Consider the following 18,519-nt stretch of genomic DNA (forward strand, 5'->3'; position numbering starts at 1 on the left):
CTTTCCAATCCTCAATAAAAGCTATCAAATTCTATTCCAAGGAACCACCCAAAACAACAAAGTTTTACAGTCTGCATTATTGACGTCAAACACCAGAATAAAATAACAGCTGTCAAAAAGAAACAACATCCACCTCAGCTAAATAGGTCAGGCATTTTGGGAAAGACTTTTCAATCAATAGCACAACCTAAAGCTCCTAGTGTACTGGGATCTCAAAATAGTATATAAGACTACATAGCATCTATGCAGCATGGGCCATTACTAACATATTAATCTATCCTCTGACCCACGTCCCAGCTTTATATAAAATACTGAGTTAAATTCAAAGTTTCACTCCTTATTTTTGATATCTAGAGTACCTAGAGACAGACAAAGTTTTGATATTATAGTTTTTGATGTTAATGTTACAGCTACTGACTTCTGTTGTATAGAGCATATAATCTTCTATATTGCCAGTAAAGCTTGTTTCTGTGAGAAGATAACCATTCCTGGGACACAGCTGGAAACTGTCATGAACTCTGTCAGGAAGTCAGGGCCATAGCAAAGTTGCAGTCACTGCCTGGAGCTGCATTTTGTAGACTTTTGTAGTTCCCCAGCATAAGCACTCAGCAATGTGTGCACATACATCTCCATGAATCCTCCCAAAATAAACACTTTCTCTGAGTAAGATTTTCTCCACAGGGAGAAAAAAAAGTCACTGAACAAACTAGGTGACAGATGTTAGTCACACTGCTTTAATGCACTACTAGATACTGCTCAGGTATTTTGGTTGCATGCAGAGCTGGCAAATGCAATAGTTTCCAAACATAATTCTCCACTTCTAATAAACAAGCACTTCACAATAAATAAATTATGACTTGAATTAAAATTTAAAAAAAAAAAAAAAAAAAAAAAGTGAGAGCTGGAAAGTTGATTGTAATTACTTTAGTACTCTGGAAAAAGTTGGCATCAAAAAAGTGTAGGAGAAAGATCTGCATAGCGATTGAGAGAGTATTTCATACATTCTTCAGTCTGTAGTAAGAAGAGTACACTAACACACATGCAGACAAACTAGCTATCAGAGCTGCTGGCAAAACCAAACAAACATTAAAAAGCTAGGTAAGGTTGAGAACACCTGGACTAATCAAGAAAAGGTTGAACTTGATACAACGGGGAAAGAAGTGACAATGGAATACTTCAAACAGAGAGGGGGAAATGGTCAGCCTAACAGTGGCTACATGATTTTGGAAGATTCAGGCTCTTTGACTTTTACTTCCCTATACCAAGGACATTCTTTAACTCAAGGTCCTCTTATGAGTCCTCTCAGAATACTGCAGAACATTTCACTGACATCCCTTCATCTTTATTAAAATATCCCCCTCAGAAGGCACAAGGATGGAAGTGACATTCCCCCTTCCTTTTCCTTACGCGTCAGTTCCGAGCCTAAATCAGAAATAAGATATTTCATGAGATAAAATAAATGGTCAATGAGAGAAAATGTTTAGCAGCTATCTTGAACAAGGTCAGCAATTTAATTTGTTTGCTTATTCATTTATAAAAAATGCTTTCAATTCATATTGGAACTTCGTAGACTGCTTGTGAAGCAGACAGTTTAACATTCTGAGATTAAGAAACTATGAATTCTCAGCCAAATTTTTTTATCAACTTCATCGTATTTTGCCAATCCAAAAGTTGTCTTTTTATTGCTTCTTACCATTTCCACAGTAGAGCCAACATTCTTGCTTTTCCAAATAGGAGTTTTCTGCAGTGAATTATATTTTTCATTCCACGTATTGGACAAACTTCCCTCTGTTGTGAGAAATTCATGTCATTAATATATATACACTATATAAATGTATATATGCATATATACTTAGGAGTATTAACTACTATCTGAAACCTAATGTAACATCATCCACTACTACTATGCATTTATTTTACTTGCATTCCTTCTTTAGATTCAAATATAAGTGGATTTTAGATTGCAGCATTTTTATTAAATAACTCTGAACATCAATTAAAAAAGGAGAAACGTGAAAAGATCTTCATTATTTCTGAAACAAAGTTTAGATTTCATAAAACCTCCTTTGGTGAAATCAGTTACTTCCATTACTTCCCCTGTCAGGGTGACAAGCTAAAACTGAATCTTGGGGAAAATAAAGTGATTAAGCAGGTGCAAACCAACAAGTAAAACAAATTTAAGTGAAACAAGCTATGTTAATTAAAAGAGATTCAGCAAACCATGTCATTTTCCTCGTGGAGTACAAGCCTCGTAATATGTAATGAAACTTCTCTATTGTTAGGCAGATTTTAAGTATTCAAAAGTTGTATGTAACGCTCATTTCAAAGAAAAGAAATAGTTTTTTGAGTTAGCCTACAACTTGCTGACAGAAAACACAAAGAGATTATGAATTTCCTTCCTAAAGTAAAATTTGTCACATGTATAGATCTCACCAAGAATCCTTCTCCTGTCTCAGCCTCCAGAGAGGAAAAATTACCTCAATTTTCTCATCAAACCTGCCGCCTAAGCAATGCTTAAGAAGTAACACTTTTCAGGAATGCCATCCAGAAGAACAGTGTCTGAACACACCACAACGTACGCAGTTTCAACCACCAAGCATTATCAGCCTACAGAGCTAACTAATAAGAACAACAAAACTAATGATATTTTAAGAAAACACAACAAAACATCAAAACCAAATATTTTTCAGTGTTATATTCTTCATGTTTTAGAGCCAGAAACTAAGCATACATGAAAGTCAGAGTGGGTGTTTCATTTGCCCATGTAAATAACACGTTATCTTCTTACCTTTCAAGCTCACCAGTGCTTTCGCTGAAGAACCTGAAATATATCAGAAAATCCACATAAACAATTTTGAAGTGTACAACTTATTCATTCTTAATTCTTAGGAAGAAATGAGAATATTAAAACTTTCACAGTTGAATGAGGGAACTCAAGACACCTCCCACTGCACCAAGGACAGTATTAGATGATTATGACCCAATAAAACTCTTTTTGTTCTTCCTTTAGCTTCACACTTACAGAACTGTTTCAGATGCTGAGCACTTTCATTCACCACAGCAGCTTCTCAACAGGCTTAACATCCAAATAACACACAGGTGCAACTACATTACATGATTTACTAGGATACAGTAAATAACTTTCTTTTAATCATCCGACTAATTCAAAATTCTTCAGTGCCAGAAGTGTCCACACAAGAGGTAGTTTGTGTGTGTTCTAAGCTTGGATCAAAAGCAGGTGGTCAGATAGCCAGTTGCCCCCAGTAGTACCTCCTTGCAGCAGATTCAGGCATTAGAAATGTAGACACAATCCTTGCTTTGCTTTCAGTTTTCAAACTGTGCAGTGCATCCATCAGAACTTCACTGCTCCCCTTGAATGGCATCTGTAAGATCTGTATGGTTCTGGGTGAGAAAAGTAAAAGCTAGGCCTCACCACTGTCCTCATGCTCTACAGTCAGCAAATGGCTCTCTAAGAAGAAAACGTTGGAAGCGCTTACAATAAGAGAAGACAAAGGGAAATGTATTTCTGCTTGAAAGTGCTTCCAGAACTTCACGACTTCTTCTCAAATCAACCTTACCTTCCCACTTATGTCCCACTGTTGCAATCTTTCCTTCTAGCACTGCTTCCTCCTCTGCCTCCTCACTTTCCCCAGGTCCTTCCTTCAGCTTCTCACAAACTGCAGTTCCAGAGAGAATTTTTTGCTCCAAAGGTCTGGAAATCCCTTTGCTTGCGACTCTTCTGATCTGTGCCCTAAGCCCACTAACTTCGTAATGCCAGATCTTTGCTTCAAGGGGACACATTACAGGGAAGTCACAGAGCCAAGAATGAAATATTGCCCCTTTCCAAGAGAACAAGGTATTTTGGCTTGGGGTGGGCTGTTGGAAATGAACACAGGAGAAGTGAGGACAGAAGAAAAAAAAAAAAGAAACAACAAACAAGCACCTGCATTCCTTATTCTTTCAATGTTTGCTGACAACAACTGTTTGAGTTTGAGCAATGAAACAGAACAAGCTTTCACTCATTGGTGGTTCGGAAGGCCCCTCTCCCAGTTTCTTTCAAGCTGCTCAACTACAAGGTAACACACTTGGCCTACACCTTTGCCCTTCCTGCACATTTCTTTCACAGGTGAAATAAACTTTGACAGCTTGAATCACACACTGATGGAATCGCCAAGGCTGGAAAAGACCTCCAAGATCATATAGTCCAACCATCCACCTACCACCAATACTACTTCCCCACTAAACCAAATCCCTTAGGGCAACATCTGAACATTTCTTGAACACTTCAAGGGATGGTGACTCCACCACCTCCCTGGGCAGCCCATTCCAGCACCTAAGCGCTCTTTTGGAGAATAAATTTTTCCTAATATGCCAACCTGAACCTCTTACGGCACAACTTGAGACCATTCACTCTCATTCTATCACTGGTTATCCAGGAGAAGAGCTGAGCCTCACCTCGCCACAACCTCCTTTCAGGCAGTTGTAGAGAGCGATAAGGTCACCCTGAGCCTCCTCCAGACTGAACAATCTCAGCTCTCTGAGCTGCTCCTCATAAGACTTGTGCTTCAGACCCTTCACAGCCCTTTTCTGGACATGCTCCAGGGCCTCAGGGACATTCCTGTAGTGAGGGGCCCAGAACCAAACACAGTACTCAAGGTGCAGCCTCACCAGAGCTGAGTACAGGGGGACGATGCCCTCCCTGCTCCCGCTGGCTGCACTATTGCTGATACAAGTCAGGATGCCATTGGCCTTCTTGGTCATACTGCTGGCTCATGATCAGCCGAGTGTCAGCCAACACTCCCACATCCATTCTTCTACACAGGTCCTTCAGCCACTCCACCCCAAGCCCATAACATTGCCTGGGGTTGTTGTGACTTGGTTGTGTTGGACTCCATCCCATTGGCTTCAGCCCATCCATCCAGCCTGTCCAGACGCTCCAGATACTGTCCTTCCTACTCCCAGGCAGATCAACACTTCCCCCAACTTGGCATCGAATGCAAACTTCCTGAGGGTGCACTCAATCCCCTCATCAGTAAAGCTACTAAACAGGACAGGCCCCAGTACTGACCCCTGGGGAACATCTCTGGTGACTGATCACCTGCTGGATGTAACTCCATTCACCACCACTCTTTGGGCCCAGTTCTCCACCCAGCAAAGAGCCACAGGCTGCCAACTTCTCAATAACAATACTATGGAAGACAGTGTCAAAGGCTTTGCTGAACTATAGGTAGAGTACAGCAACCGCTTTCTTCTCATCTACCAAGCAGGTCACTCGCTCATAGAAGGATCAGGTTGGTCAGGCAGAACCTGCTTTGGTAACATAAAAGTTATGGAACTTGCTTCTGTGCTGACCTGGTTCCAAGTGGATTCACCTCTTGTAACTGAGGAGTAGCTTTATATCACAAAGATATTAATGGGTAAATTAAAGCTATTGTATATTTTCCAATCTAGGTGAATTTGAAGTAAAACTGAAATATTTTAATGTAACAAATTGCAGAAAATATCTAGTTTAAAGTATTAGAATAAATGTAGAATATCAAAATGACAGCAGAGATGTGTAACTAAGCTTAATTTTACCTTATAGACAGTAACTTGATGCATAGATTTTCTTGTCAAGTTTTCTTGTCTTATCAAACTTCAAGGAAAACAGCCCAATCCCTTCTATTTTCCATTTAGTTTGGCAGTATTTCATGTTCAACCAGGGACACAAAAACTGAAACCAGGATGACCTTCTGAGTAGTAACAGATTTCAACAAAACACACCCAACGTTTAATACAGACAAAAACATTTCAGAAATCATAAAGATCACTATTGTTCAGAATAGACTAAGTTTTCTGAAACAATTCTAATTTTCGGTTGCAATAATTATTGGATTCATACCATCACAACCCCACATTAAATAGGGGCTAATTTTGTACACTACTTCTGTTCTGAATACAATTACATAATCGCTGGCAGTCTTTTTAATCAGCGCTTTAATTACAGAGATAAAAGCAGAACACACACATACACTTGAATGTAAATACCTATTATGACGAGCAGGCAGATTTCATTTGTGCGAACATTAAACGCTTCACAAGAAATGGGTGGAAGCAAAGAAGGCCTACGCATCACATGGAATGTTGCGGCCAAAATCTATTTCCAGGTCCTCCGGGTTCACTGCATCACGGAGGTGACTGAGACTGGAAATAAGACAACTTTGGGATGAAGCACAGCAAAATGCACAACTGCTGCCAGGGAGGTGGTGGAGTCAGTGTCCCTGGGGGTGTTTCAAGAAACGTGTAGATGTGGTACAAAGGAACAAGGTTTAGTGGGCAATGCTGGTGTTAGGCGGACAGTTGGACTAGATAATTTTAGAGGTCTTTTCCAACCTTAATGATTCTATGATCGTTAAGGTCTCTTCCAACCTAAGCCATTCTGTGATTCTAGGAATATCACTGCGATTCAGTATGAGGAGCTGTGAACGCCCTGCTGGAGATTTTCAATATTAACATATAAGCAAAACAACTTCTCAACAATTATCCTTTTATTTTAAGTAGGAACACAGACAAAAGCATTAAATTTGTGAAAGACTCTTCAGTCACTCTTTCAAATAGTGAATTTGTAACAGCTGATTATGTTTTTGAAAACAAAAGTTACAAATGACCCAAGCAATGTTCCAAAGTTACTGATTTTAGTGGTACATGAGTACAAAGAGGAGTTCCAAGAGCATATCTAAATCAATATAGGCAATTATATTGTTTAGATAAGTGATAATATAATAAGAAAACTTTTCTCATCAGATTGTTAAAACATTTTCTACATTTGGCACAGGTGAGCATTCATTTTATTGCTGCTTGCAGGAAAATCTCTAAAGCCCACATCATCAAGCTACACTACTGGCTCTAAAAATGGTGTGGCTAAGGAAACTTGTGGAGAAGGGAAAAACACAAGCCTTTATTACAGGTTGAGTCATGAACCCTCCCAGACATCATTCACCTACACAAGCTCAGTGTGACTTGTTTAATCAAAGGAAACACTTCAATGATTGCCCGCTAAAACAGCAGCTCATTCAGGAAAGCTTAGAAAATTAAAAGCACACACCACACAAAAGCCTGAGTTTCAAAGCTTAAATGCTCCCCGAAACCTCAGGTAACAACAGACCACTAACTTTTAGCTTGCAGTATGGATGGATCAGCATTCTCCTCATGTTATGAGCCTACTAATCAAATTGACATTTGCATATTTCCAAATCCTAGTTTAACACTGGGTAGAAGGCAATTTTTTCAGTCTTGTGAATCCTTTTTACAGGACTTGTGCAGAGAATAACCACAATGCCAAAACATCTGTTTTAAAAACACTGCATTCTCATGTTGGGCAACATGTTGATACCATGGTAATAGACAATTCTGAAGGCAAGCTGTTCAAAATGATTGCTGTGGGTACTGTTTAGCAGCCACAAAACATGTCCTGTGCCCTTTCCCAAGTGCTGTAATCTCAAGGCTCTGCTGAGTTTTTGCCTCAAATGCCCACAATGGAGCCAGGCTCATGGCTGCTTTGCCCTAGGGATGGAAAACTAAAGTGGTGAGAGGTAAGCCCCATCCCTCCTTCGGCTGCTGAGGGAAGTGTCAGAGCAGAACAACTTGCTATGCAGGGAAAGGTGCTTGGAACCATGGCTGGAAAATGTGCTGAGAGCAAAGATGATGATTTCTGCCTTAAATGCTACCCTGTGCTGCACTTTCCATCCGTGGGATAAAAGATGCTCGTTCCCTTCCCTTCTGTCTATGCTAAAACACAAGACCCTACAAACTATTAGTAACATCTACCAATACAGATTTGGCAACACACTACCATTGTCAGTATTTGCATTGCATGAACTTACACTGTGCTACCTCCTGCTATCACATTCTGGCTCTGATTCACCTGTAGCTTGCAATTGTTTTTCTGTGTGCATCACAACCACAGCACTCAGCAACAGCTCAGTAGCTCACTCGCTCATCAGCCTCATGCTGATGACCCCATAACAAGCTTGGCATACCTGTATTTCTGCAGAGATGGCATCTCACTCCCATGGAACCCATTCTGAGGGCTTACTAGTGCACAGGAATGCAAAAATACATAGCTGTGTGCCAGGACTAATCCTGTCTGCTAACCACATTTGCACACTATGTGCTAGATCATTGCCTCACCTCAGCTTTACTCCATGTACTTTAAAACCAAGCAATTCACAAATAAGGTTGTATTCCTAGAAGCAAGAGAAAAGGCAGCATTATTTACACTTTAATACGATCAACTGCTTTTTCCTCCTGCGAGCAAGAGAAACAGCCATCTGGCTTGCACAGTACAACTGCCCACTGCTTACCTCTGCTGCAGAATCACCAGGAGACAAAGGGAGGAAAAAGGAACTGACTAAAATTAGTCACCCATTGGGCATCAACCCAACCGTCTGAAGAAACAATTCTGTCTTCAAAATATAAATCCAATGATCAGTATTTAAGGTAATTCTGCATATTTTAATACTCTGGAATTTTTCAGTGACAGGTTTTGCTATAGAAATTCTCTTTCTTCACAGGACTTTCTGCACACGGTGTTACTGTTTCACTCTCCCCCTTGCAACACCAGTGAGAAAAGGCTTCAACTCCATCAAATGCATGTTAATTCATACACTGCCACCTTTTTGGTTGTTGAGGTTGTTGGTGTTAACTCCCTCCTGGGTTAAGAAGTACCCACTGCCCAGTCATGTTACACAACTTGCCAGGGCAGCAGGTGCTACCAGAACACTGGCACAAGCTCCACTGAATCAGATTTCCAATTTGAAAGTGAAGCTGCATAGTCTTACCATGTTACAAAATTTCATTTCTCTTATCACTGTGTCTAATTAGAATTACATGTGAAAACCCAGTTACAATTTACTATTGACTACAATCTACGCTGGAGAAGTCACAAGGATCACATGTAAGCTAGTCATGAGCTGCCCTAGCATTTCAGACACTTATCTTTATACTACTACGAAAGATTCCAAACACAATTTTGTGATGTTCATGCTTATTAACCCTTACAAACTAGATTGTATACAGAAAGCCATATGAAGATAGTGTGAAATCAACCTAGAATGAAAATACAAGCTTGGCCTAAGAATCGAATAGGAAACAAAAGATCCAGATATAGCGACAGTTACAGCGTAACTGGAAAACATCCGGTTCACCAAAAGTAGAAAGAATAGGAATGGAAGCACAAGACATACTTTTGAAAACTTCCGCATTTCTATTAGTTCACCAGCACTTCATAAAACATGAAGGTCCCTCTCTGTCCAATGAAAACAACTAAAACCCCCTACTTGCACCAAGCAGAGGCTTCTGCTGCAGTGACCTTGTTCCTAAGGTCTGTATTTACCCCTGACCTTCACAAATACAGGCACTGTGTGTCTGCTCCACGTGCCAGGCAGACTCAGTGACAGCCACACCACGGTAAGGGCTTATACTACAGCACAACTCTACGTGACGCTAACACAGTGCATTGGGGTATCTGTTCCAGGTGAAACAGCACACTTAGCAAACCTCACTGGTGCTCTGTAGGCAACATAAAGGTGCCAAAGGGAAAACTATATTGACTTAACCTCTTGAAATGCACAGTGCTTTCTCTGGAGTGTGGGTATGATCAAAGTAGGAACAGTAACCTAAACACTGTTCCAGTGATAATGGAAAATAGATCTAATAAGCAATAAAATGCTACTCTCTATTAATTATGGCTCTCTTAGTTGATCCGTGACTTGCATTTATCATATTCTAACAAGGTACAGTATAGACAACTGAGCTGTACCAAAGGAAGAGTAAAGCTTCCATCCTTAGTTTTCGATGATCCTTCATAAATCTCCTTGGTTAAAACAATGATACTGGCCACATCACGCTGTTAACCCTTTTCTCCCTGCAGTTGTCAGAGCTGTAAGATCCACGCCAGGCAGTCAGAAGCAGGATCTCAACCCCAAGCTACCTCCTGTTACAGAAGTATTTGGCACGTTCACAAACCACGGCAATGCACAAAACAGCATCACTGAAAATTCAGAACTACTCTGTTGTACATACGTTCACCAAAATTACCAGCTGCCCTAGTTTTAGCCTAGCGTGTATTTGCAGTTCTGCAATGCTTTATGTAAGCACAGTTCTGCTAGAGCTGACATTCAGAACAACAATAGACACTAAGTGGCAGGTCTGAAAGAGATTTTAAACCTCTTGGGTATCCCAAGAGTGATTTTTATTTCTTTTTTTTCGGAAAAGCGGCAGAGTAACTTTAAAAAGAAATGGTTATTGGTCTGCGTACCTTCCTAAACTGCTGAATTATTTAGTGAATAATCAGAGTCACTTTCTACAAAGATGTAAAACTATTAAACTGAAATCCATTATCAAAATGCCTGTTGTCATGACTATGCACTGACAATAGTCATGATGTGATCTACAAGACTTTGGGCCAAGCCATTGAGGAGAGGCCCCCTTTTACTTGTAAACTCCTTTTTGCTTTATAACTCATAGAACAGCAATGGGCTCCACACAAAGATCATTGCAACAAAGCCTTTGTGCATTAACAATCTAGTTGTTTCTCTCCTTAGAACAAATCTCATTAAGAACAAAATAGCAAAAATACAGCATATTGTAAAACATGCTCTACCATGCAGTGACTAATTATTAAACAGGTGACTTTTCCTGTATAAACTAACGTGAATATCTCATGTAAGCCTACAACATCTGTGTCTCATGAGCAAGCCTTGAAGTCAGTATTGTAAGAGGCACATACTTCGGAGCTAAGGAAGGTGCTGCACAAAGACCTGTAACAGTAACACCACTGATCTTGTAAAAATACAAGTGTATACTTCAGACCAGTACTTCTATGTAAACAGTTGCACAAAAGTAACACCCACAAGTTTCTGTAGCTATGACTGATGCCTGCCTACAGGAATGCACCTACCCTTTGCAAGCAGCGAATTCACTCACTCCTTTCCACCTCACCCATGAGTACCATCGTGCACCACCCCTGTAAGAAACACAGGCTCAACCTTCCAACTTGCTTCTCACAAAGGCCATCTTTTCCTCTGTCAGTCTCTGAACCTTCTTTACTCAGATGCCATCTTCAGCTGTAAGTATCAGTTCTTAAAGTACAGCAATGATTACAAAAGCACACGATAAAACACAACGATTGATCTCAGTGTCAAGTGGTTTCAGACTGAGGAGCATGCCAGAGCAGAGGGGCGGGCACAGCAGTGACCAATAACAGAAACCAAGGTAACAGCATGAAGCTGTGTCAGTGGAAGATCAGGTGGGGCTTAGGAAAAGGTTCATCACCAGAGGGCAGTGGGCACAGCCCCAGCACAGGAGTTAAGGACTGTTTGGAGAACGCTCTCAAAGGGTTTGGATTTTGGGTGGTGCTGACTGGAGCTATGAGTTGGGTTCACTGATCCCTGTCCATTCCAACCTAGGATATTCTATGAGCCATAGACTCTGACTCCTGCTCATCATGTCACTATAAACAAAAGGGTTCCAAAATATCTCTAATAGGGTAAGGGGAAGACTGCAATACAAAGAGTACTAAAACTACTCTCTCTCTCTACATATATACATACATACACACACACATACTATACATACATACATATATATATATATATATATACACACTTAACAAGCTTCAATTCATAGAATCATAAAACCATTTGATTTGGAAGGGACCCCTAAAAGTCATCTAAGTCCAGCTCTCCTGCAATGAACAGGAACACCCGTCACTCAATCAGGTGCTCAGAGCCCCTCCAGCCTGACCCTGAACGTCACCAGGAATGAGGTATCTACCACCTATCAGAAACCTGTGCCACTGCCTCACCACCCTGATTGCAAATAACTTCTCCCTTACGTCCAATCTAAATCGCCCCTTCTTTAGCTTGAAACCATTTCCACTTGTCCTGTCACAGCAAACCCTGCTAGAGAATCTGATCCCTTCCTTCCTACAGCCCCCCTTTAGATACCAAGAGGCCGCTCTCAGGTCTCCCCAGAGCTTTCTCTTCTCCAGAATGAACAACTGCAGCTCTCTCAGCCTGTCTTTGCTGAGTCTGTCCTTGCAGGCTGAGAACTCTGTTCAGCCCCTACTGAGTATCAAGGAACCCTTGGGTTATTTTTTCCAGCAGGCAGTTTAGGGTTTTTATGGCACATGCTAACAGTTCATCTACAAACCATAGCACACATATGCTGTCCCACTAACTACTTCTAATGTCACTGAAGAGCACAAAGAAAAACGAAACAAAACCCAAAGTAAGTCACAATCTTTCCTCCTTTATTCACCCCTTTTTCCCTTCATGTTTTCTCCTCCTGGCATACTAGTAGCTTCAGTTACTCACTTGAAAAACATCATCTTAGGAAGACTGCCATATAATTTAGGAGGACAACATGTCAGCAGGAACGTTTTACACTGAAAATGCCCTCTCTTATAGCACTCAAGCACACGGTGCTCGAATCCACACACAAAGAAAGGTACGCCCTTCTCATCCGTACTCCAGTTTCCACCCGGTCCTCGCGCTCTCTGAATGCCACGCTCACACAAACCCCACACCGTCACACAGGTCTGGACGTGGGTACACCCGTCCGCCCGTGTCCCCATCCCACAGGACCGGCCTTCCCCCCCCCCCAGACACGACGCGGGGTCCCGGAAGCCTCCTCCGGCCCCCCGCAGCGCCCGCAGCCCCCGGCGGCGCCCGCCCCGCCCGCACTACGCGCCCCCACACCCGGCAACGCGCACCCCTCCCGGTTACGTTCGTCCACCGCGCCCGGGCAGATCGGCGGCCCGCAGCGCGCAGCTCCGCGGGCGGCGGGGTCGCGCTCCCGAACGGGAGCCCCCCGCCCGCCGCCCTCCTCGCGCCGCCGCCCGGGCCGGGGCCTCGCCGGGGACGGGTGACGGCGGCGGCGGGGGGGTAGCCCACTCGCTGGGGAGGAGGCTCGGGCCGCCGCTTTGCGGCGAGACGGCGGCGAGACGGAGGCGGACCGGTGGCGGGTGGCCCGGTAGAGAGGCGAAGGGGTGGCGGCGGCACGGGTCGCTACTCACTCTCGTCAGGCAGCTGATCGAGCTCCGCCATCTTGAACGAGCCGCGCCGCTTTTTCAAAGGCTGCCTGGCGCGGTGCATTGTGGGGGAGGAGACGGAGCCTTGCGCGAGGCGGCGCTGGCGGGCGAGGCGCGCGACGGGGCGCGTGCGCGGAGCCGTAACGGCATCTCGCTTCAGCGCGGGCTGAGCTGCCTCAGCGCTCCGTCCGCAGCCCGAGAGGCGGCGTAGAAACACAGAACAGCCGGAGTTAGAAGGGACCCATAAAGATCAGCGAGTCCGATTCGTGGCTCCGCGAAGCACCACCCAAGAAGTCTGAGAGCGGTGCCCCAGCCCTCCTTGAGCTCCGGCACAGAGCCGAGCCCGCCGCCCTGGGCTGCCTGGTCTGTGCCCACCGCCCTCAGGGCACAGTCTTTCCACAGCCTCCTGCCCTCCCTTGGAAGCAATTGATCCAATGGTGCATGTACAGTAAACTGTTCTATTTTCCTTAAGCACACCCATCAAAACAATCAAAAGGCAAATTTAAATTCAAAATCAATTGACAATATCATCTTAGTGAAACCTGAAGTGAGCGTTGCATTTCACAAAGAAACACATTGCCAATAGCACCTGCTGCGATGCAGGACAGAGTGGCAGGTGTATTTGCATCTCTATAAGCATCTAGCTGAGATCAGGGAGCCCACAGAAGACAGGAATGTGGACAGGAAAGCAGCAGTTACCTAGCACCTCCTCCGTGGTACAGTATTCACCAAGGCAAGGCAATTTCAGGGGAGGGTGAAGGAATAAAACTTTTATTTATTTATTTAACAACAGTCACATTTTGCACCACTCTTCAGGGCTTCAATTTCTGGGGGTGGGAAAATGAAGATGAACTTAGAAAAATAAACAAACCAACCAACTCAAAGATAATACCTTTAACAGATTCTCTTTACCTCAAGATTTCAATGCCCCAGACATCTCCTACTGGTCATCTTAGAAAGGAAAACTCAGCTCCAAACAGCATTACACCAGATATTTCTGCATTTGGAAAATATTTAGCAGGAGCTATTACCATTCATTATGTTGAAAAGGCAGCAATCTGTGCAAAAAGGATTCCTGTTATAAACTATTTTGGTCTGTAGTACTATTTTATGCTGCAGTATGTCTGCATTCTGTGTTTTTTACATCTTTTGTGCATGGTGTTTCCAAGCCACATCAACATGACTGACAAAGCTGCACCAGAGCCTTCTGCCAGTCTGTGGACTGTCAAACACCCAATGCTTCCAGTGCATCTTCATATCATTTGGGCAAATTTGCAGTTCATGCTTGTGCAATATGGAAATGACACAATTGTACTGATAGACACACACCATGAGAGAGAACTTCTGTACACTGCTAACAACCTGTAATTAGGTATTGCTGACTCTCTTGCCTTGCACAGGTGGAGGAAGATCCTTAAATTGGCTTCACTCATGCTATTAGTTTTCCCAGAGGGTCATGTTAAGCAACTACCCTTAATGGTGTGTGCTGAAATGCTGCAAAAACCAGTTCCATTTTTCCTCAATTACTGCAGATGGTGTTAAAACACAGGTTACACCACCACCTAATCAGCGGGTCCACAACCTTGTTAGCACAGCACAGATAGCATTACATCACAGGGACAGAAAGCAGCAGGGTGCCACCATAGCACAAACTCTAGGCAGGCCTGGTAGTAGGAAGAAAGGCAGAGATAACTGGCAGAAGCCACAAGTGTTCTCTTCAGAAAATCAAGGACATTCTTGTGAAGGGAGTCCCACCTTATGCAATGAGAATTCATAATGAAGGGGGAAGCAATGGTTTCTCCTCTCAGTAGTTGCAAAGCTGTATCTACTGCTTGCCTTCAGGCTGTACTTGCATCTCACTTTCTGTGAAAACAGCCCACAGTTGCCCATTGGTTCGTGTGCTGCCTCTGCACTGGAGCAAATGAATGATAATACAAAGCTGGGCAACTCACGCTGTATTTCTCAGCCACTTCTTTCTTTCATGAAAATGGACAAATCACTATTTACAAGTTAGCAGTTAGTGAACCTAGGCTGGGTTCCTTCAGTTTACCCACCTGATATAAATGTACAGACTACCTTAAACCTTTGCAAGCCATTGGACAACAAAATTTTCAGACATTTTAAATGTCTTTATTTAATAAAGACAAATGATTAAATATTTATACATTGCTGCTCATAGTTCAACATTTAGATCATTAGTCATTCCTCAACACACCTCTAGAAAAGAAGTCACGGGACCCAATGTTTCAACAGCTCACTGCTGTCAAGCAGTTCTGACAGAAGTGGGCCTACCCATCCATCCAGCTCTGCTCTGGGTGCATCCTCCAGACGCCTTTATCTGCAGTCACCGTGCAGCTTTCCTCAGCCAGGCCCTAGGGGGAAGCTGCCCGTGCAAGGTTAGAGACTGTGAGATACACTTGCTCATGCTGCAATTAAAGCAGTGCTACATGCACATCATAAAGTGCTCCTTTGCACTGTTACAGTAGCCTGATGTTTATAGTCATCTCAGAGCAGGACATTCTCAGAGCAGGAAGGGACTTTGAGCTACCTCTGGCATAGATGATAGAGGACACATCAAAAGCATCTATCTTTACTTCCTGGTCCAAACTGATCTGCAAGCTGGTGTTCTGAGGAAAAAAAAATGTACCTTAACTAAATGGAGTGAGTTCTCATATTTTCTTGCAGAGAGTGGAAAGATTGCATTTAAGTCACAGACAAAAATTCTTTTGTAAGCGAAACAATTAGTCATCAACAAAGCTACTGAAAAATCTTAAGAAAACAGCCACTCTTTCCACTTCTTTTAAAACCCACGGACAGCACCCTCATTTGATTTTCTCAATTCAGCTGTCCTCCAGTCACACAACTTACCTGCTCAATCCCCATGTTTTTCTCTCCTTGGTTTTCCATCTACTATTTTTCACCCTCCTCTCCTTCAAGAATCCTGGAAACAACTACATTGTAAGGAACCACTCTGGCTGGGAGCTCCTCTTTCAGAAGGCACCAGAACATCACCACATCTCAGGAAATAGATCTGACATTTCCACACAAATAGTCAGCATAAGCTTGAATGGTCTTTTCTTGGGAAGGGAACTTTGATTGCAGAACATACCAACTGCAGTGTCCATGCAGAACTGCACCAGGAAATTAGACAATCTGTCCTTCACAACTAGAGGAAAAGGTGGATGTACGGCTCAGGGAAATTAGTACTTTTAGAACAGAAGTTATGCTGATGATGCTCTGTGGTCAAGTTATTTCTGTGTTGCTCAATGACTTACTGAAATTGAGTTGGTTTCAATAATAACCATCACTAAACAATGAAATTGCTATAGTTTCTATTGATAGTTCAAGAGAAGAAATTCAAGTGTACCCACAGAGTGGCAATATACCTCACTCCAGGCCATGATAAGTGAAGCTTACCCTCTTACACCCAAACTCAACTTGGAGTTCATAAGGCTTGAGTCTACAACAACCAATTTACATCATGTTGAAAGCATATGTTTAAATGAGGTTTATTGGGGCCAACACTAGATTCAAACAGCTACAAGCTCATTTTTCATGTTTACCACATCAGCTGTTGACAGATGAAGTCTCAGTGGAAAGTCCAAATTTTCATTTCACCATGACTTCCTGAGGTAAGACTGCTGCAGATTTTAATGTTTGGCATTTGACCTTCAGAGAGATTTATCTTCTAGAAAACGCCAGCAGATACGTTTAAATGATTACTCAAAGCAGAACAATTTGGAAATTTTGAAACGTAAAGCTGTTAGTATGAAATTATCTTTTATTTTTTTTTAAACCTCAAAATAAATGCACATTTATCATTTATTCAAAATGAAAACTGAAAAAAAAGGGTATCTTAAACAAGTGGGAACCCTAACAGAGCAAACATGACAAACACCCTCAAGTTCCTTCTCTGCTATTGCCCACCTCTGGCTAAAAAACAGTTCTGTTGCTGTTGCTGTCATCCATTTTGTTCGGCCAATCGAAAGAAACACTTGATAGCCCCCACAAATAGAAGTGGTATAACACAAAACCAACTACGCATTCTCAACAGAATTCAGGTCCTTGTGTTGCCACATTATATAAAAACTTTCACTAACTGTTGTACTAAATAGGATTTAGTAACCGCTCTTGCAGTTTAGCTCTCGGTATCTTGATAAGTGAAGTCAATGCTTAAGCATGTCAGAAGTCAACACTATAGTGCAACTACAGTATAACTAACAGGACTCCTAATTACTGTTCACCAGAGTGATGTCTTATAGTTGAATTTCAGTTTCAGCAGGTACTTCAGATTTACCTGAGCAACATCATACACAATATATCTAGGAAGAATGTTAAGGAACAATTACAGCTGTTGATATTAAAAACACATAAAAACTCTAAACTCTAAATATAGTCAAACTTCATCCTTGAGCTTAAAGTTATCAGTTACTTGTGTGATTACGCAGTTCTAACATTTCAAGCTGGGAATCTTTAAATTTGATTTATCTTTGAATCTGAAAATATCCTATATGAGTTAGAAACTGTCAACTAAATTACACAGGGAGAAAAAATGATGGTGTAGCAAGAATCCAGAGTGGCAGGCAAGTGAACTGTCTTAGATACGGAGCTGTACCTCCTGAATGTTACTTTTGTCAGGTAGAAAATACACCATGTCTTTCCTTCTACCTAAATAGTGGAACAACATAACTTAAATGAGATCTGAAATTACAGACCTGGCATCACAGAATCGTAGAGATTGGCAGGGACCTCAAGAGATCATCAATTGTAACCCCCTTGTTAAAGCAGGTTCCCTAGAATAGGCTGCACAGGTAGATGTCCAGATGGGTCCTGAATGTCTTGAATATTTCCATAGAAGATGGACAACAGTACCACCAGTTGTCCACCATCACCCTTACTATAAAGAAGTTCTTCAATATGTACGGAACTTCCTATGGCCAAATTTTAGGCCACTGCTCCTTGTTCTATCACTACACATTGGTGAGAAGAGCCTGGCCTTAATCACTTGCTTCTCACCTTCCTTTAGATATTGGTAAACATTGATCAGATCACCCCTCAGTTTTCTTTTCCCTAGGCTGAACAGATGCAGTTTGCTCAGCCTTCCCTTATAAGGGAGATGCTCCAGGCCCTTTATCATCTTAGTGGCCCTCTGCTGGATGCTCTCTAGGAGATCCCTGCTTCTTTTTTTTGACCTGAGTAGCCCAGAACTGGACACAGTACTCCAGATGTTGCCTCATCAGGCAGAACAGAGGGGAAGGATCACCTCCCTTGACCTGCTGGCTACTCTTCAATGCACCTCAGGATTCCACTAGCATTCTCGGCCACAAGCTATGTGTAAGTTCTACTGCTGCCTCTCAACAAAAACTCACTAATCTTTACTTCCTTCAAACAAACGAACAAAAACAACAAATCTGGAAGAGTTCTACAGTTACTGGCAGCTCTGGAAT

The 18,519-nt window shown here is 42.4% G+C and overlaps 2 protein-coding genes across 4 annotated transcripts in view; both read right to left on the bottom strand.

The window, feature by feature from the left end:
* Window positions 1-13,136, bottom strand: part of LIN9 (lin-9 DREAM MuvB core complex component) — a 38,180-nt gene extending 25,044 nt beyond the window's left edge. For 2 of the 3 annotated variants that reach the window (XM_042895156.1, XM_042895155.1), the window contains exons 1-3: window positions 13,058-13,136; window positions 2,789-2,821; window positions 1,694-1,788 (exon numbers count right to left, since the gene is read on the bottom strand). In XM_042895156.1, the coding sequence (XP_042751090.1) occupies window positions 1,694-1,788; window positions 2,789-2,821; window positions 13,058-13,136 (207 nt within the window). Of the gene's footprint in view, window positions 1-1,693; window positions 1,789-2,788; window positions 2,822-8,169; window positions 8,240-13,057 lie in introns of those variants that run through there. The other variant, XM_042895158.1, reaches the window with a different exon arrangement.
* Window positions 13,137-16,565: 3,429 nt separating this feature from the next.
* The window catches only part of PARP1 (poly(ADP-ribose) polymerase 1), a 28,425-nt gene continuing 26,471 nt past the window's right edge, over window positions 16,566-18,519 (bottom strand). Inside the window, exon 23 of the mRNA XM_042888310.1 lies at window positions 16,566-17,394. Within this exon, the coding sequence (XP_042744244.1) occupies window positions 17,313-17,394 (82 nt within the window). The 3' untranslated portion in view covers window positions 16,566-17,312. The remainder of the gene's footprint in view (window positions 17,395-18,519) is intronic.

The sequence above is a fragment of the Lagopus leucura genome, unplaced genomic scaffold (assembly GCF_019238085.1).
Source record: "Lagopus leucura isolate 7727_CA_CO unplaced genomic scaffold, USGS_WTPT01 Super-Scaffold_73, whole genome shotgun sequence".
Lineage (NCBI taxonomy): Eukaryota > Metazoa > Chordata > Aves > Galliformes > Phasianidae > Lagopus > Lagopus leucura.